We start from the raw sequence: 26828 nt of genomic DNA, 5'->3' as shown, positions 1-26828 counted from the left end.
TTGACAGCAGAAAAGGTATTTTATATTTTCACCAAGTATTTTCTTTATAAATGAAACTATTTGAGGAAAAGAAGAAAAAGAGCTTTTTATTTTAAATAAGGATTACTTTACATGGGATTTCCCTCCTTCAACACCATCACTGACACAGATTTTGACTACTACCTTATCAGACTCCTTTTTCTTTGTCTAGCTCAGCTCAATCTTAAGAATTTCTCCAGAATTCAGAAGTTTTAAGGCTGTATGTTTAGGTTTGAAGCTAATAGTGTAAATCAGCTCTTTAGTGTGCCAAAAGATTTGTAGGTAATGTATTTTCCTAAGCAAAATAGAGTGCTGCCACCCTAAACATTCCCCACACAATAAAATGTGTATAAAAAGAAGATGTTAGCAGTAAGCAAACTGTCATAAGCAGAGCACTGTATTTAATATTCAGATCAAGGCATCTCTGTCTCATCCCAGCAAACCCTTTTGACAAAAGCCATCCAATGTCTGCCAGCAGTATTGAGTCCAGCTGAGGACAAATTTCAAGATGAACCTGAAATCAATTTGCCATCAAATTTTCATGCTTCTCCCAGACTATCTGTGGCATTTTAATTACAAGCACCCTAGGCGGGGGGTACTACAGATATTGACACTTAGCTCCTACAATAAACTTTATTGGCAACCTCTGTCTGAATGTAGTACTCAACTAGAATAACAAGAAATATATGAGGATATCTAAGCAATAAGGTGGCATAATCACTTTGGAGTGGTTTTGCTCCCAACAGTGGACATCTCCACTAAAGAAACTTTTCTGGATTAAAATAAATATCTGTTTGGTGGCAGATTCACTTTTGTTGTGAACTTGTACAAAATCCGAAGTCCCTCAAGAAGATAAGCAACATTAAATTCCTTCCTTTTCCCATTTAATTTGGTAGGGTGTCCTTATCTAGCCTTTATAAATTCCTGAAGTCGTCCTCACTAGAAATTGGGTTCAAATTAGATCAGTGACAGGCTACAGAACCAGGGGAATGTCTTTACATCCATTTCCACTTCCAGTCCGCAAGATTCCACTGCACAATTTACAAGGGATAAATATCTTGGCAATTAGGGCTCTAAACTGGAGATGGAGCAGTGATTTTCAAGCTCTGCGATGTACAATTTGGAGCTTTTCAGTAAAGGTATTCAGAGGCAGTACACAGACATGCAGTGTCTTATTGAGCACCGTGAGGGCAAGGCTGCTTGCAAGACAATTTTCCTCACTCTGAAGTGCTTAAGAGAATGAAAGATTTATAAAAGAGACATTTAGAGATGTTACCATGCCAGCACAGGGGAGGTTTGCTATGCATGGTTAGGGGAGATGCAGAGAGAAGACGACGACAAGGTCACTCCAAACTGAATATAAATCTGAAACTTAGAAAAGCAGCCTATGAGTTGCAACAAGAGCCTAAACAGAACAAGCACACAAAAGAAAGGAAATAAAACATTTTAAATGTTACCCCTCCACCACATGGAAAGAGGGTTGGAACTAGACGATTTTTAAGGTCCTTACCAACCCAAACATGATTCTGTTACACCCTAATACAAGAAGAGAGGAAGTGAGTAGTGAATGTAAAAGACACTGACAGCTGAAAAAGATTCAGTAATTAAGAACTGCAGGGTGCTTTGTTGAGGTGTGGTTTGATATTTCCTAAGCCGACAGGTAGAGGATGTCAGCAGCAAACACCCTGATTTATAGGGGATGTGAAGGGGTCTGGGCTGTTGGTTATGATGGAGGCCCAACACAAAAGGGCAAAAAGCTGAAAAACGAAGGGTTATCATCTAGGAAACTTTACCAATCAACAAATAGGACGAGACAACCCAGACCCCATGAATTCAACGGAAGTAGTATTCCCTATTTGTGGTCACTGTTCATATATGAAATTCAGGGTCTAACTGAAACCGATTTGCTTGAAACACTGAGTGACAGCATCACTGCAAAAAAACACTGGTGATGTTCCACCAGACAATTAAAAAACAGGAATTAAGTTTCATTGCAAATGTTTCTTGTAGCATTAAAACCCAGTTATGTTTTTTTGCCATTGAGTATAAAACAAACACTGATTCTTTTTTTTAATTATTGATTAAAACATTTAATACAAATTGTAGTAGAAGAGCCTCTCACAATTTTTCAGAGTACTCAAATGGTTTTAAACATTCTCCCTAATGACACACATCCTGTTTTTAAGGCTTGCTAGAGATCACTTTTTTATTTCCAGCCCAAACTCCAACGTGACAGCAGGCAAAGTTTGCTGTAAGAGTGGGAAAGGCAGCCCTCAAATCTGGGTACATCCCACACAGAGCAGGGAAATTCCTGCCACTGTACATTGGCACAGCATCACTGGCTGCATCAGTGGGACATTTGTCAAGCAGAGATCTTTGAGAATCTCATTTTAAAGGTGCCACATGAAGAACTAATACTTTTTGGTCTCTAAACCCACATTTTTTAGAGGCTCTAATGTAAAAGATCCACAGTCTCTTACATTCCTGGATGTACTGAAGCCAACAGAAGGAATGAAATTGCCTTAAATCTGGAAGTATTTTTAGCAAAATATTGCCTACATGTAACCCTCTCATATTATCCATTTACAACTTTCCTTAAACAAAATATTTATGTTAAGGAAAAAAATTCTGCTTACTACTTTTAGCAACAGCTACAAAGCAGGGCAGGGTGGTTGGTTACCCATAAAATATATGCTCACATACAATTTTTGGGGGAGAACTACCTTCCTTTCGTATCCTTACAAAAAGCAGTTTATCTTTTAATAGTGAGCATATGAAAGCATGTCATGTGGAGGTAATTTTTTTTAATTCCTGAAAGATGATATGGAGACCGAAATATTTACTTCATTCATATGACCTGATAATAAACACACAAACAGAAGTCCAAGTTGACTGCCAGCTCCCTTCAGAGGAGTTACAACAGAAAAATAATCAACAAGTCAATTATTTTATTTAAAATACATGGTGACTGGCCTGAAGTTTTTCAGGTGAGTTCTGAAAATCATATATGTGAAAGAAAAGCTGCATGAAGGTACCCTTTATTAAGTATCTTTTGCCAATATAATATTGACATAAGCTGATCTAATGGCTCAAAAATCAGACTGTGAATCTGACCATCCATTGGATATTTGCTGTGGGTATCCTGCAGTTTCTTAAATAAAGCCAAAATTAATAAAGAAAGATTCTCAGGATGATCTTAAATGCTCTTGGGATATACACTCCTTAATAACTGAAATAATAGTCTTCAAATGTGAACATGGTTTGAGCAACATATTCTTTCAATTAGTTTTATTTTAGTATAAATATGCCAGGAATATGGAATCTAATGTCATAGGGGGAATTTCCTGAAATGGGGCACTACTGCTATTAAAGTGATCTGATTCAAGCTCCTGAGTTCTGCACACAGGGTGATGTATTCCCATTTGGAAGTGACTGCAGTTATCAGTAGCAAAGAATAATAACATTGTTTGAGCCACTCCCTGAGGCATAAGAAGCTCAAACACCTTTTAAAATTGGTGTGTGATAGATAATTCACCTATACATCATTTTACACACCCATACACATTACATAACAAAACCAAGCTAATATTTGTGCTGTGCCTTGAAGATGCTGCAAATGCTTTTATTATTAATAAACTGTATTTTTCACAGATCAGCACTGAAACTTTAATGAACTTCTGAACGTTGAAACACATGTTACAAATCACTTAGTGATTCTGGTTTTAACTTCAGACTCCTACATGAGGAAAGGAGGATTGAAGTTTACACTCATTTTAGGGTATCATGTTTTAAAAAGCTGTGTTATTTGAGACAGTTTATTTCAGGTATTTCTGGCAGGCACTGAGCTGACATATAATGGGAATATATGCACAGGAATTAACACTGAATACAGAGAATTGCTAACACAGGAAAGTAGGGACTCAAGGAGAGCCTTTTGTTACCTGGGGTGGCTTCCCCTGCTGAGCAGCCCTGTAGAAACTTTAACATTTTATGCCCAAAATAAACTAAATACAACAGAGCTAGAATAACTGGCTCCTCAGGATAAAAAAGGGAAATGGCAGAAGCATTGCAAATTCTATGAAATATTATAAGGAGGAAAAAAAGCCAGGTTTCTATCTCTGAAAAGAATTAGGGAACACCAACAAGACACTTACAGACTACATTTCTGCTCTAACTTTCCTTCCACCAAATACTCAGTTTAATAAGCTGCTCTGTCACAAAGCACAACAGCTATATAATTTGATAGAGTTAAAAAAGGAACAGCTTCAAATATTATGTTCCCTCAAGTTTTGGGGGGTTTCACTCATCCAATCTCTTGTACAATGTACTCACACGTGTTTCTTACATTTAGCAAAGACAAAAATGAATTTTGCATGCAAGGCTAGCATTTTCATTGTCATCAAGAAAAGTTAATTACTGAATAAATTGCAAGTTCAGAAATATAATGCATTAGGACAGAACCTATCCTTTTTGCCTGAAGAACCTATTAAACTTCATCTCGTTAGCAGAGTGAAAAATCTTAATTAGCATTTTGTTTTGGACAAATCCTTGCCAAGTCTGAACTGTCTGTTGCAAATATAAAAGGAGAGAGACACAGCAGATGAGAGTTTACACAGCATCATTTTTGAGTATTTCATAAAATCTGACAACATAATTTCTGACTTAAGAAACCAGAAACTATGAGTAGTTTTTCTGCTTTTCTGTATTCCACTCAGCTTTGAATTCCTTTTCAGCCAATGAGCTGTTAAAAAGTTAAGTATAGTTAAAACCTTATAACTGTGTGGTTAAGTGTGCCATATGAGTTTTTACCAAAAATTTTAAAAAAGGCATTTTTGGTTCTTGCACCAATTCCATCTCATAGACTTCCTAGAACAGCTGTCACAAAATACACAGAACACAAGGCTGGAAACAGCCCACCAACCAATCATGTTTTAACATTTAACTTGATGCATTTTTAAATGAGTTTATCTTTTAGCTTTTGGATTGTTTGGTTTTTTCGTCAGCAAAAGAAGCAAACACAACACTAGAGAAGATTTACATTCAGTATTACACTTAGCATTTCCAAAGAACTGTTACTGTCTAGAATTTGGAAGTCAGTTTTTTCAAATTATCATCTCAACATAAGAGGAGCCGTGCATCCACAATCCCACTAAGAGTTAGGCCTGTTAAGTCCAACGAGATCACAGTCCTTTGACACTAAATAACTTCTGACCAAGGGACAGAAATGAATTTGGTGTGGGAGAAGGCAAGGAAGCGTGAGACTTAATTTTTTCTTTAATTTAAGGCAGGATTTGAAAAAGCTCCAGATGTACAAAAAAAGGAAAAAAAAAAATACATTAAAACCATTTTCCACTTCTTGACAAAAATCAGTGAAAAATCACTCAGTCCCGTTTCTGGATCTTTTTGCATCAGGTCCTCCACTGAAAAAGCCCTCATCTTCTTTGCTTCTCTATTTTACATTTCTGAATGTGTTTCTAGGTAGAACTAATAAAAAACACCGTGGGAGGGCAGCTGCTGTGCTCTCACTCAACGGATCACCATAACTTCTTTAACGCTAAATCATTTTGGAATCTAAAAGAAGCGCACAAAGGGACAGCAGCATGAAAGAGCCTGCACAAATCATGGCAAAAGCCACGCAAGGGGTCTTCAGCAGACCAACAAAAAGGCCAAAGAATAAAGGTAGTCAGGCCAAGTGATTGCAGGTATTTCTAAAAACATGTTGAAGGTGTAAAAGGAGTGGAAGCCTTCAGCAGAGGTGAGACTGTCAGCAGTTAAAGATGTCTTAAGAAGTTGCTGATTTCTGATATGGCATGAAGGAAGTTTGGTAAACTAACCCATTTTTCAAATTAGGGTGTTCAGCAGCACAGTTAAGACTTCTAATCACCAAAAAGGTTGGGGGGCAGTGGATTTTTAATGCATTCTTGTCCCCAGGGTCCCTCTGTACAGGGAAATGAAAGCTGTAATGACCCACTGCATAAATTAAATCTCTCAAAGACGTAATACAATACAAGATTGATGTGTAAAGACTGGGCATAAAATAGCAGGATAGCTGCAAGGCCATAACCACATCTTGAGATGAGATTACAGACTTGGGGAGCTTAACATCTTGTTTTGAAGCTATTGCTCAAGGAAAGACTTTTAAACCTGTATATTAAAACTAATGAGCTAAATAGGCCATGCATTAAAGAACTGAAATCTGGTGTCATTCTTGGAAGAGTGAAGACAAGTATGATCATTTTTTGCTCCCCTGAATGTTGAATTACAGTGATTAGATTCTTCTACAAGCTGCATTAATTTGTTATTTGCATGGAAACAGTGTAATAGGAAAACATTTTCCACATTAGTGCAACAGACAGCTTTTATGACTGAGCTCTATAAAGAATAAATTTGCAATTTTCCAGAAAGAAGTAAGGTAATGAATAACAGGAATTCCGGTGTGGGAATACTACTTCTCTGTATAGTAGCCATTTTAATTAAATATACAAGATTTGAGACTACACCATTTTCATTGCTGTCTCCTCAGAGGCAATGGTTTGCTTCAGCCATGTGGTCAGGTATTTTCAAATAATGTAAGAAAAAGTTAAATTTTAATAATCAGTAAAGACAGTGAGGTCCCAAAAGGAGACTTAGTAAACACGGGCTGACATACAGAACTATGTTAAAATTGGCATAAATGACTCATGATTCATATTCCACATTCTTAAATATGTTCAGACCCAAAGTGTGGATATATTTTCCTCTTTTAGCCCAGCAGTACTTGCCATTTTTATTTAGCAAGAGCATTAATGAAGACCTTTTTTTTTTTTTTCCTGCTGCAAAAATCTCACTATATTTCATACAATTAAGGAAGGGATAGACGTAGCTAAAAGCCTATATTAAGGATAATGGCTCAAAGCCTAATACAGTATTTTATCAGCTTCAGCCTATAAAAGGGATGAATTTCACATGCTTTTTTCCCACTTTGTTAGCAAATAAACAGGCAAGCAACTGCTGTTTCCTGTGACCAGGAAAGCTGCTAAAGTGTTCACACCAAGTTCTTTAGAGACACCTGCTGCTACAGCAGGTGATTAAATCCAAAACTTATAATCATTTCTTCCATCAGATTTTCTTAGATGGCAGACACCACATTTTCACTCCAATTTGCTCTGTCAAAACTTCAGATTTTTTTCAATTAATTTTAATAACTTTAACATACAACACTGCTTAAAAATGGCTTAATACAGAGATCCAAAGAGCTCTCCAAAAACACAGATGTCCTACATCTTTAACCTGCTGACACTGAAGACAGCCATGCCACCCTGCTGCAGGACTTTCTCTCTTTTTCAATTAACATCAGTGGGCTACATTTAGTATTTTTACTGGTTTAGTTCACTGTTAAGTACTAAATGTAGAATTGCATATTAATTGCAAATAGCGATAAAAAGGAGGGAAAAAAAAAAACCTTGAAAAGGTTACTGAACATCAAGATAAAACAAAAAAGAAATAGCTTCTAGAAAACTAATATTTGTATCCCTATAGTGTTAATTATGCCCTAGATTTTAAGGAGATTTTAAATTGCCTCTTTCAACAGATGTTCTCTTAAAAGAATGGCTTATTTGGGAAATGACAGGTCTTTGTCAAAGCTTACCCAGTGGAATACAAAAATTAGTACCAACTAACTATAGCCCCAAGTATTACAAACTCTTTATTCTCAACAACAATATGGCACCCCCGCCAGCAGTGAGCCTACTAATTACATATATGTAAGGTAACTGCAGCAGCCATAAAGCAACAGCCACTTCAACCCCACTGGTGCAGCTGAGGAGCTTCCCTCTTCAGAGATGGCCCCAGTGAATGCACTAACATATACAAAAACTGGCTTGATGGCAGGAAAACCCAAAAAAAACCCCACCAAAACTTATTCCACGCCCAAGAGATACACAGAAATCTGCCTCTTCCCTTCATCTTCCAAACAATAGGACAATTTAGAAAAAAGGGATCAAGTATCGTTTACTTTTGCTAGTTACAGATATTTTATAAAAGTGAAACTATTTAAAAAGAACCAGCAAACAAATAACCTCAGACTTTTTTTTTAATTTAATGCTAAATTTTAGATGTTTGAAGTGATAATAGAAAAAGTCTCATAAAGCAATTTCAAACAAGCAGATGTGAATACTCACACCAAAATCCTGATTCCTAGACTCAGGAATGAGAAATTTTCTATTGGGGCATAAATTAAATTTAATCAAAACAATGAAAGTCACGGATATTATTTTTACAATACATTTGTCACATAGTGGGTAAAACCCAAAATTACCAGGTAAATCTGAACATTCTTGACTATTTTCCACACAAAGTAACCCATCTAGAATTAATTCAGGTTTTTACTGCCATGGAATGCAACCCTTTGGGTATTTATCTGGTAAACAGCTTCCTATTAAAACAAGAAATCATGTACCAAGAAAACTGTCACATCACAGGAGAAAAAACCTTCTCCATAAATAGCCTAAGAATTCTCTGTATCATAATCCAAAATGTAACCAAATGGACCTTGTATTAAAATGCACACTCTTTGGCAAAATTATTTTGTTAATAATTGAGATCTTAATTGAACTCCAGTTTCAAAAGTACAGATCTCTTGTATCCTCCCATGTCAGAACTCCCTTGACCTAAAAGGAACAAGGAATTTCAGCCCACATTTACCCTGTCTTGCTTCTGGGTTGCTGTACTGAACTACATCAGTGGGATTTAGTCACCAGTCATTTTCTACATATTTGGCATTCATCTTTAGAATATAATAGGTATGGAACTGCCTTTTTCATTTTTGAATTCATGGTTGCTTGGTGGTCTTAATTTTCTCAGAGTATTCAAAGATGACAGATTAATAGGTGGTTCTTTGCAACTGTGTGGGCAGATCTTTAATGGAGCTCATTAGTTTATATTAGTGAGCAGTATGCAGAGATGTGGAAGCTGTTCCTGGAGGACAACACTTCTACTGCTAATTTTTTTAAAAATAAAATAAATAAATTTAAATCGCCGATTCAATGATTAAATAAATACCAACTAGGTCAATTTGTCTGAAATAGCAACAAAATAAATTAACTATTCAGTATAAACATTAAAGAAAAATCCAAAATGTATTGTGGTGCAACAGTGGGGTTTTTTTTCCCTACAAAATTCAGCTGTCCTTAATACCAGAAAAAGGGAATCTTTTGAGATTTCCCAAGCATACCTTGTACATCTGTTTATCATCTAGGACACCCAGTAGTACAACAGACTGCTGCTCAACCCAGCAGAGAGTTCTGTGGTCTTTTCTATCATAATAAGCCTTGAGCTAGGACTGGATTATGAAAAAAAAAAAATAATAATCACAACATTAAATGCAAGGCAACCTTGGCACTCAACCAAAAAAACCCGGGACATTTATATGAACATGGCACACATAAAAGGATTTCATTTTACACAAAACATTTTTCATTTAACTTTATTGGACTTTTTTCCAGCACCTGCTTAGGTTTCCAGGTAACCATGAAGTTTAATAAACCTGTACAATGGTAATTAAACACTGTAAATAATTTATCTGCTTAATCTTCCTAACTGGCCTTTATTCCTTTGTAGAAAAGTGATCCTTGCTGGCATTCTGAATAAGGTTTGTAAAATAAGTGCAGCGAGGAGTGGTAGCATAAAGTGGATTTGCTCTCAATAATGTATGAAGCCACATGCTGGGTAGAGGAATCCTCACAAAAGTGGTACCACAGCAATCTGTTCCTTTCATCTGCAGCCAGCATTTAAAGTGAAGGTGCTGCTCCGAATCAAAAGCACAATCATTCATTTGTGAGCAGATGTCCTTCACACGGCAGGCAGCGCTTTTTCAAAACAGAGCTGAACAAATGCACTGCTGTGAGACAAGTTCCCCTACCCATTAAAGAAAGAACACAGTATATATTAATTTAGCAGGTTGTTGAATGTTTTAAAGTAGAATTTATGAAGCGGAAAAAGCATGTGGTGAAACAAAATGGCTTTCTAACTAAAATATGAAAAACCTCCTCTAGTTATTCACTTGCAAAATGCAAGAGTGTAGGGCTCGTGACAATAGTTTATGCAGGAAATAAGCTGAAATGTGAGCTGGGTGATTTTCCACACTACACTCAGATTATTAACTAAAAGACACCATTAATTTGATAATATGTGCACGATTGTGAGATTGCAAGTGTATGTATTCTGTGTTCATATTTGTTGACAGAATTTAGGAGTAAATCAAAGTGAACATTGTTTAAAGATGTTGGGACTCTGCACCACTCAGCAGAGAGCTGCTTAGAAAGTGAGTTCTGACTTTTGATTAAATAGATTTTCCTACTTCTCTCTGCACACACAAGCCTTCTTTGGAGGGTATTTCTTTTTCTAAAAACCCCACAAAGCTCTGGCTTTGGCCCATGCACACTGTGGTAGACAAAGGCTCACTCTGACCCCTGTGTGAGGTTACAGTCTTTGCGATCAAAGTTACGGCAGTTGCACTTTCCATTATTGGATCACATTCCTATTATACACATTAAAATAAACACAGTAAAATAACATGCAAAAACTTTAATCCTTACTCATAATTGCAGCTCCAAATTTAACCACAACTCCCCCCTGTTTCCAGCAATTGTATGTGGTGGATGTATTTTGACACCTTTCAGAAGCAAGGTGTTATCAAATGAAGGCGCACACATCAAACTCTTCTGCAATCACTAAAAGGCAGCTGCATCCCCTTAAGTGCATTTTTTAATTAATATCTAAGGGTTGGTTAGTTCCTCTGTCTCTTTTTAGTCTGTTGTAAAAGGGTGAGGACAAGCCACAAAATGCACACCATGATCTCAGACAGCTCCCACAGCCTGTCCAGCCCCACCAGGCCGTTCAGTGCCCTCCCACCCCAATCCTAAAATCTTTCTGCAGCCTTTCCTTAGAACCACCTTCCTCTGCCAACAAAAGCCACATCTTCTCATCCTTCTTTCCTCTCATTTCCCATAACATGGCTTATAAATGCATCAATATTTACAATTACTTTGTCCCCATTAAATAAACACGCAGAGTTTTGCTGCCCAAACAGAAAAAGGTTGATTCCTTCTTGCAGAAGCAATATAATTGTTATAAGGAGTACTACTGGTTTACTACAGTAAACCTGAATCTCTGCTTATATATGCATGATTATTATAGCAGGAGTCATTTGTGGAGAGCTCACATATAAAAATGCATCTAATAACTCTTACTGTAATGATTAATCAATTTATGAATATATTATTTAAACTAATAGTTCAGGTAGGGTATCTTAAACAAGTTACAGAGTACATCGACCAATTCAAATACCAGCTACCAGATCAATAAGAAACTCTAAGTAACTCTAGGGAATAGGTACACTTGCATAAGAAACTGTGAATTTTTAAAATCCTTCTATTGGGAGAACAACCTCATCAAAAATAATTGCTTTAGGCCATTGTCTTTGGATTTTGGCAAACTGTATGGTAAACTAGAAATTCAAGTAAGAATTTGACACTGTATAACAGACTATTTTTATACCATTGCAAGATAAAATAGCTTTTTTTTCTTTAAACTAGTCAAAGGAAAACAATACCTGATACATCTGTTCAGCTTTTCAACATATTAGTATTTAAAATGCAACATGGTTTATGTACCCTATGAACACACTGTCAAGACTATGCCCTAGGCTTAGTATAAAGGAAATACATTTATTTATAAACATATAGGATATTTTTCCCCTAAAATTTACAAGGGAAACAAAACAAAACATACAACAAAACCCCCAAACTTTAAACCAAGTATTTTTAAGGCAAAACTAAAAAAGAAAAGAAACAGCAGCAAACCCAGGCAAAAAATTAAACAAACAGGTACCTGGTCAAACTTGACAATTTAGCTTGTTGGCAACCACCATGAAAAGGTTTCTGTACTTGATTTAGTACTTTTTAAAATCTGAATATATAACTTTAATCTTTCAAAGCAGGATTTTTAATTAAAGGTACCGAGTGCAAATTCACAAATCCGCTGCCCTGCTCTCCCTCTGATGCTAAAGGTGTGCTTTATCTCCGTTACAAGTGATACTGCATTTTAAAAATTAATTAGTAGCTTGCAAGAACAGCCACACATTATTGAGTAAGTACCAGCATTTAAGTGAAACAGATGAAATATTGGTAAGCAATGCAGACCACAGTATAAGTATGTGAAGGGGGTCATAGGCTAATCCCTATTGATTTTCCAAGTACGCGTACAGCACCGCTGGGAAAGGCCAGTTCTGTTGGCAATCAGCTAGCACAAATACATTATAAATCTTACTGTCCACCTTCACTGATCACTGTCACTTACTTCCTCCACTAAAGACCATGAGGAAACTACAACAAATCCACTGACAAACAACCAGAAGCGAATTTTAAAACCGTTCATCCTTAGGCATAATTTCAGAATGCTTGTGATATACATAACAGAAAGCAGAAACACGTTTCAAGGAGCAATATGGGACATGCAATAACTGTTCTGAGAAATAATCCACATTAGTCTTACAAATCAACGTGAAAATTCAGAGCAAACACTCATTTGCCTGTTGGTGGAGGGAACTGAAACATGTGAATTTCCCAAAGCTGAAGATGATGCTGCCCTGGCAGTGAAGGAGCCAGCAGACTGCTCTCAGGAGCTATGCCCCATAACCAGCCTTTAGTGCAAGATTCACAACACTGCAGAGACATAAGAAGGGTCCAGACTGATCCCAGCAGCAGCAAAGAGCTCCAGTGGCCATAAGATAATTCTGATACGGAGCACAATAAAAGTTCAAGGCTTAACCAATGGACTTTGCAGGGGAAACAAGGACAGTGTTCTCAAAGACACAAATAAGATACTGAAAAGAGCAAAACACCACTTATGTCATTGTTACCATTTTCAGGAATAATTTCTTCACTGAAAGGGTTGTTCAGCATTGGCAGGGGCTGTCAAGGCAGGTGGTGGAGTCCCCATCCCTGGAGGTGTCCAAGGAACAACTGGACATGGCACTCAGTAGCACAAGGTGGTGTTTGGCCAAAGGTTGGACTCGATGATCTTGGAGGTTTTCTTCAAGCTAAACAAACCTGTGATTCTGTGATCCCAGTAGGTGTATGAAATGAGACTGAGAGGCTGATTTAGAAATAATTAGTGCTTATATAAAGCAATATTGGAGCTTTAAAACAGTTACCGCATTCACAAAACTAATACAATTCAACACAACTTCATTAAGTTCAGATCAGTGAGAACATGGCACTTAAACTGTTCTTCATTAACTAGGCAAGGAGGAAAAATCAAGTTGCACTAATTCCTGTGTAGATGGGACAAATGTTCTCATTGGGGAACGCTGGGCTACAACTGGCAATTCCAAGGTAGCTGCAAGTTGAATCACAGGGAACACAACGTGCAATCCACCGCTGCCTTGGACATAAGAGATTCAGCAGCTCTCTTTGCTGAAAGTGGAAAAAAAACCCATCAGCCTCTTCCCCAAATCCAGACCACTCCTGAATGGAACTTCTGTGGTATCAGCTCCTGCTGGAAAGGCAGGCTACACTCAGTGCTTTCAGTACAGCCTGTGCTTGCAGACAGCAGAATATGAAATGAGCTCAACATTTCCATTTAAAATATCATTTAATGGAATTTTAAACTGTCTGAGAAGATGGATACGCTGTGTTTGTTTTCTACATTAATGATCTATAAAAGAATGGAATGGACCATAAATACAGTACTTTTTTGCAACACCCTTTACTAAAAATGCTACTACTTGTGTTTATCATTTATATCCTCATACACAACCTCAAAATTGATTACACTTTAAACCACACATAACCTGCTGTATTTTTCATTTTGAGTCATATTGCAAACATTTTTATAACTCTGTTAATATATTCCATACCTTGTATTCTTATTGATTATGAATATTTCTTTTGCAGATTTTATTGCTTTTCATATAAAAAATGTTAGGTATTTTTAAAAAAGTGAAAATAGTATTACAACTCATGTACTTTTCTTCATTGTGATAATTCTAATATTAAAAATGTTAGCATGAATATTTGAAGATTGTCATTTTTCACGTTTTAAGCTCTAGATAGAAAATAGAAACAGTTAGTAATGTAAGGTACTACATAGGTTTCTTTTTTTCCTTCTTTCCTCAAATCTCTATTTAAGCTGTTGGGTTGAATCCATAATAATTTTGAATACTTAAAAAATTAATATACCAAAGGAGTGTCCATATAAAACATCATGGGTTTATATCAGGTATACATTATCTTTCCTAATTACTACTGCAGTTTGCAGACTGAAATACAATTTATATTTAGGGTATGATTTTGCAATTAATTATCAAATTGAAAAAAAAATCTTGCATTATAAATTCTCTCTTGGAAATTAATGTTATTCTTTTTTTTTCCATAATCCTATCACACAAGCAATAAGTGCATTGCAGCATGAACACTTTAATTTTTCCAGTTAGTTTTGAGCAAGCCCAGAGGTGAGGTTTAATAAGGATCAATGGCACTTTATCTGGGACAGGGCCACTTCACAGCATGCAAATTACACAGTAACACTTAAAAAAAGAAATAGATTTAATTAAAAAAAAAAAAAAAAGTAGAACCACAGGCTCTGGAAATTCAATTAAAGGATTTATGCAAAGGTTTGCTAGGTTTTTATATGCAGTTACTGCTTATATAATGAGCTTTTCATATTAAAAATCAATAGGTAATCTAGAGTAGAAGATCATCCCCTTAAATACATTTTTGAAATCAATTTGAAAAATAGTCCATCAACTGCTGTGACTACTCTTGCTGCTTCGATTAGACTAAGAGCAATATTTAGATTGTAAGACGTGCTATGGAATACCTATGCTTGGATTTCGCTTTCAAGTGTTCTTATACTTTTAAGTGCCCAAGCTAATCATACAGTAATTCAAGCCTGTGTACAATGGATAAATAATTAATTTAATTACTAGCATAAGGGTACAAATGTCCTGAAATATGTGAAAAAAGAAGCACCTAATAGCACAGTCTGACAATATTTTCAATATATGCAAAAACCTACACCTATGGATGTCTTTGCTCTCTCTCTTCTCAACCTACTTGCCACTTAGCACACTGAGATAAATATTTCGCTTTATAACTTATTAAAGCTAAGGAAGCAATTAGCCTAACACTTGTCTGAAGTACAACTTTCACACATCATGAATTTAAGGATGGATCAGGTCCTGAGTCCTTCAGGTTTAATCTAATTTTCCAAGATGCTGTAGTGATATAAGACCATTATACTAAAGTCTGAAAATCCTGGTTAAGATTCAGCACTTATGACAAATTCATATCTCATGCAAGCAATTCAGAATGAATAGAGATGGACCCATTGCATCAGCACTTCATGGGCATCAGTCTCACCAATTGCACTGAGTTTTGTAAATATTCTGAGCTGAACACTGTAAAATAGTCTCTCTGTGTCCTTTTTGTTCACACAAACAGAACCAAAGTAGGGAGAGTTCTCAAACACAAAGAATCCCAGGTAGTCACTGCCAGCACTGTTATGCCAGCGTGAGAGTTTCTACACATCAGAGGGTGATCAGGATTCCTTCCTTGCATAAGTAGAATTTTCACATCTGTTTCCATTCCTTCACCAGTATTTCAATTTCAGTTCTCAATTTAGCACCAGGTTGTTAAACACACATTTTAGCCACTGAGAAATTCTCTGACTAAAACATTCTCCTGTGATATGCTTGTACGTAGTGCCAGGGCACAACTTTGGATGCTCAGGAAATGTAGATTCTAATTAATGGGCTCTAAATAATGACATAAAAGAGGAAAAAAGAGCACTCACTTATCTCACACATTCATGTGAGAGGGAGAAAGAAATCTTTATTTGTGCTGTTGCCTATACATTCATATATATATATATTCACATATATGTTTTGTTATCTTAATTCAACACATTAACAGACACATACTCCTTTATGAAAGGTTTGAGAAATGGTTGTGGCATACTGCTTCAATACATGAAACAAAGCACAATGACAACCATGACAGTCAGGGATTAGACAAAATTTTCTCTATCTGTAACATGCTCTGCCAAGCAAAGCATTTCAGCTATGAAATATCCTCAGAGGCAAATACATTATCCGAAAGTTTCAGAGAGAGAAGAAAAATAAATAGAAGCTGAAAAGTAGCTAGCAGTTCTCAGTTAAAATGGTGATATTTAACAATGAAGCTATACTGTTCAGGAAGTGAATTTACCAATAGCTTCCCTGTTAAAAGTTTATATTGCTTAAAACTGCCTCACCAGTAATATCCAAAATTCCTGCTTCACTGCTTTACTTCTTACAACCCTTACTGCAGAACAGCACAGAGTTGAAGCACAGCCTTCAAGAACAAATACCCTTGCTGTCACTCCTCTATTAAGTCACTTAAACATCTTCATAAGCCTGCTCTGAAGCACATTTCTTTATTGGATTTCAATTGTTTCTTAAAAGAAAAATCTCAAAGGAATAAAAGAAAAATGTTTGCTTGCTCTCATTTCAAAGGAGATGTGGGTACAGCCTAATGCTCTCTTTTCTGATAGGTTTGAAACAAAGACGTTAATGAACAGTGGCTTTATTTTAATCTTTCTCCCTTGTCACTGAATTTCTCATGAACACCATATTTTTCTACACTTTTGCATTTTAAACACAGTGTAAGTACACGAGGGGATCAAAGAGTTTCAGATGAATCTGAAGAGTTATAGCAAGGGTAACGAGGGTCCTTAGTTTCTAATGATAGAAGCATATGCTCTCAACTTTCTAAACTGCATCCAACTGAGCCATTTATCAAGGCCTGAAACTTTTTCATTATTTAAAGCACTACGACAGCTTTCCACTTGATGCCTTGGAAGTACACAATAATAGAGACTCTATATAGTCATTAATTATAATATCAGCTGGTTGATGAAGTTACTGTACTTGCTGCTTGGTGATTTCATTTTTAATTGCAGCAGGTGGTGTGGAAATAAAGTGATGTACTGACACACACGGTCACCTCAATAGTATTTTCTTTTTTATGTACGGATAAATGCAGCTTGGTTTTTTGAAAATTCCTTCTGTTTTATATCCCACTACATATAGTAGCTACAAAGAAAAATGAGCACAGAACATGCTGAAAACTAGATGCTTAGAAATGAGCTGATAGAAGACATTGTCTCCACTTTTTTTGGTACCCAAATATTTAAGATGCTATGTTTATTCCCTGTGCAAAGATTCCGAGTATCCAAATCACAGCTCTCATAAATAACAGTCATAGCTTTATATAATGAACAATTTCTTTCTTCTAATTTTTGGTCTTACTAAACTATTTGGATAAGTAACAACTTTTGAACTCTACAAATTTAAAAATAAAGATGCAGTTAAGCAGAATTAAACTTGAACTCTATTAAATTCTATGACCATTCTACAAATGAGTGTGTGATATTCTAAATGGTGTGTTCTACTTTTCTTCTATTTTGGCATTGGTCCTATATGCTCCATTGCTCTAGTAATTTACTAACCCATATATCCACATAGATTTTTGCAATTTAAAGATGAAGACAGCAATAGCTTGAGCTGATTTATCCTTTTGTTGTCTTCAGACTGCTGTTGTACATTCTTTCAAATAAGTCTGCATTGTTCTTATGATACTGCCTGCTCTTAAAAGTGTATTTTCCTCTTCTGTAATGTTTTCATTTCATTAATCTCTAATTTAACAGATTAGATAACTATTACAGGAGATCATGCTGCTAAAGGTTTTCCATGAGATTGATAGGTAATAAAATCTGGTGTTTCCTAATGGCCACAGGCATCAGTCTTCTACATAAATCAGCAAACTCCCTTAAGAATCCCTTATATCCAAGTCATAGATCAATGGTACTCAAGCCTCATTACAACACACTGTTCTCTGAAATCAGGCTGTGCTACCTTAGCTCAAAACTACATTAAATGTAATTAATACAACTGTGATGTAAATGGACACAGCATTAAAATGTATGTCCCCAGGGAGAGAAGGTTGGGAAGGTAACCATGTGCACTGTCATGTGCAGGGCACACGTGACTAGGGAAAATTTCAGCACAATTCCTGGCTTAGGATTTATAGTGGTACTCCATAAAATTGTGCAGCTCCAGTACCAGGGGCAGGGAAGCAGAAGCTCATTCCAGCAGCTGAGCAGCAGCTGGATACTGGCTCTTCTCTAAAGGAAGTTGTTGTCTTGTAAACCCTCTCAACATGACATTAACATCTATATTCAAAAAAAACCTACACAAACATCATTTGGACTCCAAAACTTCAACAGAAAGGACATTTACTGTCAATACTGAACACAGGGAGAAGTCTGAGGGGATGTGAACTGCTTGTCTGTACAGAAGGGAGTTGGCTTCTAACAATGCTTTATTTGCCTACAACTACGTGATTTGGAAGGGAATGCTGGAAAAAAACACCCAAGCCAAAAGGAGTGTGGAAGTGCTACAAGGTGCCCAAACCAGGCAAACAAAAATAAAGCTGCTATTCTACAGAGATGCCTTCAGTGTTCCCTTGACAGCTCTGTTCATTTCTGGAAGGAATTTCTCTAAAAGACCAACAGGCCAATACTGCCAGGTTTCAGGAACATATTGTTTTGCTCAGGCAGAAAGCAACTTCAGAGTGTGAAGCTACACAGCCCAGCTATAAACAGGACTTTAATAGCCTACCCTGGGTACTTCAGGCCCTCAGAGCTAAAAGAGAGCTACACTGCCTGAACCCTCTGTGATTTGCTGACCCTTCTGCTCTTAAGAGGTCCCCTCAGGTCCCCTCTTCCTACACATAATAGGCAACAAGGAGGTAGAGCTCATAACAAGACAGCTCAAGTGGTTTTGGAGAGATATTACCCTGTATTACCCTCTTTTTCACATAGTTCTCATCCAAACATTGAATTTGTTAATATAATATTTTATATAGTACATTGATCTCCAGAATGGGCTTGGAAGACTTATGGAAAACACATAATAGAATTTGGGATCATAATGAGAAGCATTATACCCACAAAGAAACCTGGGAATAATTGCTATGAGGTATTTATTATCTGACATACATAATCATTACATAATTATTCTTGAAACGGCCTAATTTTTTCTGATCTCACCTTCTTTGGAAGATGCTTTGCATCTCTCCTTTTAATTCACTTTGTACATTACCACTATAGTGGCCTCTCTCTATGTTCAGGGCAGGGAACCAGGTCTGGTTGGTTAATAAAGTAAGTGAAGCGTGCAAATATGCAAACAAACCCTTGAGCCAAACTCTGCTCTCATGCATGTCAAGATCCATAGCACTGATGAGGGAACCAAGTTTGGCACCTTTTGCTCACAAGCACTGAGCACAGAATTCCAAGGGATTAAGCTCTCCATGTCCTGGTGCCTGTTGTTTCCTGGTGCAAAAGTCAAATCTCCACAGTGCAGGGCAACCACACTTCTCACACTGTAGGACCACCCCTTGCTATTTCCCACTGCAAAATAAAGGCAAAAATTACTGCAATAATAAACTTGGAATTTAGCCATATTCATTCTTTAATCATTTTGCTTCCTTGTCCCTTTCTCTGTCCTTTTTGTTTTGGCTTCTTTCTGGTGTTGGGGAATCTTGGGCCCTCAAGTGCCCATAGTGCAAAGGTGCAATGCAACCCAAATCAGCATCTGCCACGTGCATGATAAATATGAACATTTCCATAGTCTTCACATTAGCTACTCAATCTAATAGGCAGGATTAGACATGACATCAATTTACCAGCTGATTTGTTGCTTTCTTTATCCTGGCTTACTTTTGTGTCGCCTCCTGTAAAAGAATTCAGATGTTTCTGCGAGGGTACCAGCAGCAATACTGTGTTACATTTTCAAAGGCTGCCTCGTGCTCTTGTGTGCTACACAGATGTAAGAATTATTAACAACGAGCTGAGCCTCACAATGTCATATGATCCAAATGCAAACCCTTGAGGACATTTATTTCCTCCATTTCAGTGGGTAATTGAGCCTCTAAACCACCCACAAAGACTACACTTGTAAAAACCATTTGTGCCATAAAAATAGTGATACGGCAAAAAATGTAAGAATATGAAAACAAGTAACAGTCTACAAAATGGAACTGTTGTATACTGAATCACCAAATCTAAAATGTGGTTGCCCACATTAAAACAAAGTAAAAGAAAATTATAAGCCAATCCTTAAATAACATTAGCAACAGTCTCAAAATTAACACAGCGTGGCTTTTAGATTCACACAGCTCAAAGATACCCCTTCCAGTGCCTCGTGCCTCTTTTTCACGCTGGACATAAGATTCCTAATAGTTGTATCATAGCTGAAAGTCAGTAAAAATAAGCCTAGCCTAGAATAGCTGTGCTGCTCTGTCCCTAGCCATGAATGGAAGCAAAAGGAAACAAGTGTAGCTTTGGGTTTCCTTTTGAAGACAATCTCCTTTAAAGCTGACATAAGGTTAGGCAGTTACAGAAATCATGCAACACACATTTCTCATTAAAAAAAAACTCCAGAAACTCAGCTATCACGTTGAAAGGAGTTGCTGAGTTTTCTAAGTATGTAAAAAAGTCTTGCAAACAACTTGTGCAGACTGTAAATCAGCATCTTTTGATGCTCAGTAAGAGCCAAGCAGATTGCCCGAGAATTGCACACAGAGCCCTGGCAGAAACACACAGAATGGGAAGGGTGAGTATCATAAAATTTCCATCACAACGACTGTCCAATACCCCCAGAGTAACAAACACCAGAGCTGCACTATAAACCCCTGTCAGAAATTGCTAAACCTATTGTACCAAAGTTACAGGCAAGTGAGGACCAAACCAAAAATGAGTATGTATCTCAATTATCTCAAAATATGGAGTGCACTTCCTGAAACCATGATCATTCCCTTCCCATCTAAAAGTACCATGAACTGAGTCTCACAGAGCCATAAGAAAAAGATGAACTGTAGGGAGGGGGAAGGCCAAGGCAGTACAATACCTCAGGTGCATTTTTTAAAACCTCAAAATACTGTGGAAAGTACACACTACTCCCCAGAGAAGTTGTTCAGCGTGGCTTTCCTAATCTATCATTTGCCTCCACAGATTTGTGATCTTTGCTGTCATTATTAATACAGGTATTAACATAATCCAAATACATCAAGTCATCAGGGATTGGTGAGAAAAGCACAGACATTTGGAAACAGAATGAGAGCAGAAAGTCTCTAAATTAACATTCCCAACAACACAAGGAGCATTGTTTTATTTTAGAATCAATACACCTTGAATATGCTTTTGGGGTTTGTTTTTTCTTTTGTTTCCTAAAATAGCTCGTATACACAAGACAACATCCTGATCAACTGATTAACAAATACAGACAGAGAACTCACATTACCGTACTTCTCTGAAAAACTAAGAGTTTCAGTTTAGCAATGTCTACTTCAAGCTTTTATCAGCACTAATTTCAATGAAAAAAATGGTCGTAAAACTCTGAACAGAGGCAAAACAGACCTTAATTAAGCAAAGTGTTATCTCTTCCTATTATAATGAAAGCAAAGTCACAGTTATATTTTTACCAAGATTTTTTCCCACTTAATGAAGACATTATCCGTGAGTTTTCAAAGTCACTTTACAAAAGAGCATTCAAGAGACATTAAAGTCAGCTTAAACTAAAAAGTCTTTTTGAAGTCAATAAACAATAAAAAGAACAATGAAAAGACAGTCTTTGATCTCTTCTTACTCTAAAGTCTTTAATTTCTGTTTTAATCTACTAGATGCATTAAGTCTTGTTTTCAAACATTTTTCATCTGCAAAGTACAGCGAGCTTGCCTTGATTTTTTTATTCATATATATTCTTACTGTATTAATGTACACTTCTCATTACCAGGGATGGATGTCATCAGGAAACTCTCCCACCAAAATGAAAAAAAAAGTTTAAAAATTATTTTTCATTCTCTTCTCTATTAAAATTTCTTTAAAAAGAAAGAAAAAAATGCAAAAGGAAGGGGGAAATAGCACGTTCAGCTTTGAAATTTCTGAGATCAAAGGCTATAATGCACATAGATTTTTTCAAAGGATAAATTATTAATAACATGGGTGAACACATACTGGTCAATAACACGGTCAAAGAATGGTAAGTTAAGAGCATCTCTCTGCAACCAATTACAGTTTATCTGACTCGATTGTTTGCAAGAAATTCCAAACTAATCAGTGGATTTTTAATATAGCTTTAAAACCCCCTTTTAGTCAAGCTGCAAAAACCTGGACAAGCTCATGACCTGGTTCAGCAGCTCAGCATTTCCTCAGCAGGACAGGCCATGGAGGTAAACAGGAAAATAAAAAATTGCAATTAATGAAAGTGAGTGTAAAGTAGAGGCAGAGAGCAACTGATTACCATTTTGCCACCATTCTTCCAGGTCCCAAGCACAGCACCACATAGAAGGGTAGAAACTCTCTCCATGCTTGTTCACCCTTAACTCACATATATCAGCCTCCTCAATTTCTCCTGGATAAATAAGAATACCCTTCTGATATTTCTACCCCTTCAGAAACACAAGATGGTTCTCATGGGATAAAGCAGAAGGAACTACTACATCCTCCCTTTCAGACCCAGATTCCTGGTGAATCCTGACCTAGATTAAAACACCACTTCTTGTTTGGTCATCTGCTCTACCTTCAAAATGTTTCTTTCCTATTTCTCCACCTCCATTTGTTGCTGAAGTTGAGAGGTTCTGCTGATGATTTTTGTAAGAACAGCTATAAAATAATTTATTTCACAGAGACCATTGAGTATCTGAAAAATGTGAGATCTACAGGCTCATTTCTGGCATGGGATGATTGAAAACACCAAACCACTGGGCTCTGAATTTTGCCAATATAAGAATTGCATCACTTTTCAGACATATATTTAATTTTGAGTCAAAAAAACCCTAAATTCTATGGGACAGATCTTCTCTACGAAAGAAAACAACCATGCAGAAATTTAAGCAATGTCTTCTTCTTACATCAAGTTAAGCAAAAAGACTAAAATTTTCACTTTGCTCATAGCAGATATACTTAATAAAAAGAATCAGACTGAGAGCACTTTACTACGTTCAGACTAGCCTTTTATTGATTTGGATGTGCTATGAACCACATTATCTAATCTACAATAAGCCATTTACCAAGTGCAATGATCTATGGGCTAAAAGGCTTAGATTTTTAGTTCCATTGTAGACTTTTTGATGAAATGGTAGATCAGCAGAGAATAATACTATAATAAGATTGTGAGGGACAGAAGTGTCAATATTAGGAAATTAGAAAGTTTGGCTTACTGTTTTAAATCCTCTTGCTGTTCATTTAAAAGCCCAATATCTCTCTTTCTGGACTAATTGTGTCTGTATATTTAACAGGGGTCCCAGATGACATCCCACGGGGTGTCAAGTTCACAGGAGTTCAAGGGCTCGTGCAACTGAAAAAAAATCGTAATTTTCAAAAATAAAATCATCCATCTGAGCACAATGACAACTCTTTGGTGGTGAATGTGCTGTAATTATACAGGGAGACAAGTTATCATGGTACTGTCTCCGTGCTGATGCTGTTTGCCAAGATGCACATTTCATTCACTGCACAAGAGATTTTTGCAGTTTCCCTTAAATCAGATTTGATGCATTTTGGGCCAGAAGCTTTTCTTTACCCTTTATGCACAGAGCCTGGAGCACAAGGCTGAGATCCCAGTTTGGCTTGTAACCTACACATAAACAAAGAGGACTAACTCCCACAATGTCATCTCTGCCTACTGTCTTAATTATCAGCTTGGACCACTTTTCTACGTGGGGATTCTCCAGCTGCCACCAGGAATTGCCATAGAAATCTCAAAACCATATTTTTATCTACTGTTCTGTGTCTAACTAGGACAGAACCACACATTTGAGATCTGCTTCATTATTTTGCAATATTACTTTTGGATTGAAATATTTGACTCATCTCCTTGACAAGGTATAAAGCCATACCATCATTTCCTTCTTAAATGACCAAGCAGTTCATGCAAAGACAAATTCTCTCTGAAAACGGTTGCCTTTGGCTAACTTGGACTTAGAGGTTTGTGAAAAAACAATGCTGCAAAAGAGAAGTGCAACACCACAGGCATCACCTGAATAGCATCTCAGGCTAGCAAAGAGAAACTAAACAAAAAATTCAGTAGCCTTTGGTAGACAGAAATAAAATGCATTATTTAGTGTTAATTAAGTGAAAGCCAAAGCATTTTATGATATTATTTTATCTATAGCTACATAGCAAATTTTCATGCATCGTTTCTGAGTAAGACTGACAGGTTACACGCCGAAGTAAATGTACTGAAGACATTAATGTCACTTTAAAGCAACTCAAGTTTTGATGTTCTCATATTTTTGTTGTACCGCAGAGATTAGGACGCGCTGCCTCGGTTTTTTTAAGAACAAAAAGAAAAAATGGAGCTTTGCTAGATCAGGCTATCACGGAACTTCCCAGCACCTGGCACTAGGTCTAGCGCCAGCCAGTTTGTATTAAGATGTTATTGCACCTTTGCAGTTCTAATGGCCAATTATGACTCTATTAGTCCTCCTTGGCAGTTCATCTGCTCCTGCACGGCGAGGGGGGCTCGCAGCCGGACCTCTGATCCTCCCTTTCCGCTCCAGCGAGCGCCCGGCACAGCTGCTGTCATCTCCAGACAGTGAGGGCTGAGGCATCGCCTTTCCCAGATAACTACACCTGACCTTACAACAATTTACTAAGGAAATACCTGCCTAATGGCACTGCCAGTGCAGTTTCTTTTACGCTCGCAACGGCGCTGCAAATTAGAGACAACAGGATAAATCTATGACCAGCTCGCCAGACACTTCATTAAATCACTGTTCCCTTGCCTTGTAGAGCACTAATAGAATCACAGCCCTCGTTAGCTACTGAATAAAAGATCAATCACATTCTTTGAGAGCTCTTGCTACCAGCTTCCAGAGGAAACAAGGAAAAAAAAAAAAAAAAGACATATTTAGGATCATCAGTACGATTCTGAATGGCCTCACTGCAAGTTGGTTAAATTACCTTTTCCACAACTGACTCTGGCTGTAATACTCTGAGGAACTTGTTAAGTCTGCTTTCAAAAGCTGCTATCTAATATATGACTACCAGGCCCTGGTCAAAAGTTCATAATGTGCATATGTAAAAAGGTACTAAATTGCCTGAGGGCTAAAACCAGAGGAGTTTAATTGCAGCAAAATGCTGAAAATGGTCTGTTGAGGGTCTTTCTATTGGGATACTGCTGGCACTAGCTGATTGAAGTACAGCACATAAAAGCCTTACAACAATATTTCCTTAAATGCAGCTGAAACTGCGAGCACTTGCTAGTGCATATATGGTGTGCCAAGAGGCAAAAAAAAAAAAAAAAGAGAGAACCTACTCTAAAACAAACAAAGATTTAAGGATTGATATAATTCATAATTCAAAAGTGTGTGGATAAAAGGAAGAATTAAACAACAATCAGTATCTGCCAGTATAAATCATGTTATAGGCTCCACGTTATGGTGGAAAATGTAAGTACATATGTAAATATATTTTAATTGGCATCCATTAAGATTCACTGCAATGAAAACTGGGAAACAGCTTCCATCAATCTATTCACGACCACACTTGGAAATTTTAGAAACAGTCACCTATGAGACTGAAGAGTCCCCCTGAAATCCAATGACTTGTCTGTAGCAATTTGAGAATTATTTCTCTAGTTTTTGACATGACTGGGGGACTGGGGGGGGGGGGGGGGGGGGGGGGGGGGAACAAAATAAGGAAAAAATAAAACATTTTTATCTGAATCCTTTCAAAACATACTTTTTTTTTTTTTCTGTTGAAAAAGAAAATCACAATACAAATGTTTAGGAAAAATGGTCATCGTCTGAAAACTCAGAAGAAACAATAAATTCTTCACTTAATTCTATACATTTGATTACCACAAATAAAATTATTTTCCCATCAGCATTATTTCAGTTGTTTGCACAGTGAACACATGCAGAATATGTCTTCTGCATGGTTTCTCTATTTTACCTTCTCTGTGGGTATTTATGAGCATGTTGCCTGAGAATCTGGATTTTAGCCATTAACCGCCATCAGAAAAAACCAACAAGTGATCATCTTAAAATTTTGCTTTTTTTGTAGAAAATGCCATTTTTTACTCCTCAATATTTTTGTAACTATCTAAGGCAAAACTTACATTAAAATGGTCGTTGTGAAACATTTTTCAACTCTATACGTTTTTTTTTACCTTTTGAAAACCACATTTACATGTGGCTAAGGCAGTACTATGCAGAAAATTACATCAGTCAGTGTAACAGTCAGTTCATAGAGATTTCAGTAGGAATGTTATCTGCAGTCCATATTTTGTTCATCTACAGCACATGTTGTCTTTGGGCATGTCATGGCTGAGAAAATTAATCCACAGCTTTCCATAAAGATTTTAGTTTAAATGCCTATAAAACATTCTAAAGTGGCTCGTCTAATATTCTTAAAGACAACCTAAAATAGTCCAGCCGATTTTTACTTGAATTCGAATGACTTTTTACTTGTATTTGAATGCCTATTGTGTAGTAGATAAAATAGCCTTTAGCCAGGCATTACTGTAAAGTGGGAAGTGAGCACACCACTGATAGCCATGACTTTGCCATTTTCAGTTGGCATCAATTAACAAACACAGCAAAATCACAGCCCTGGACAGAAACCAGAGATAAGGGAACAACAGGGGCAAAAGCATGAGAATCAGCAAAAACATTAAAAATCAGTTCAAGAGACCTCCACCTTCAGTCCTGGAAAACTCACACACC

At 36.8% G+C, this 26828-nt stretch overlaps 1 protein-coding gene across 3 annotated transcripts in view; it reads right to left on the bottom strand.

Moving 5' to 3' along the window:
* Nucleotides 1-26828, bottom strand: part of WWOX (WW domain containing oxidoreductase) — a 476999-nt gene that overhangs the window by 328905 nt on the left and 121266 nt on the right. The window contains exon 9 of one of the 3 annotated variants that reach the window (XM_066194644.1): nt 23382-23455. The exons of the other annotated variants lie outside the window; for them this stretch is intronic. Coding sequence (XP_066050741.1) covers nt 23390-23455 — 66 coding nt within the window. The 3' untranslated portion in view covers nt 23382-23389. Of the gene's footprint in view, nt 1-23381; nt 23456-26828 lie in introns of those variants that run through there. 3 annotated transcript variants of the gene reach the window in all.

Source organism: Chamaea fasciata, unplaced genomic scaffold (genome assembly GCF_029207755.1).
Source record: "Chamaea fasciata isolate MVZ Bird 193981 ecotype frontalis unplaced genomic scaffold, bChaFas1.0.hap1 SCAF_12, whole genome shotgun sequence".
Classification (NCBI taxonomy): domain Eukaryota; kingdom Metazoa; phylum Chordata; class Aves; order Passeriformes; family Sylviidae; genus Chamaea; species Chamaea fasciata.
This window is presented reverse-complemented; position numbering and strand designations above follow the sequence as displayed.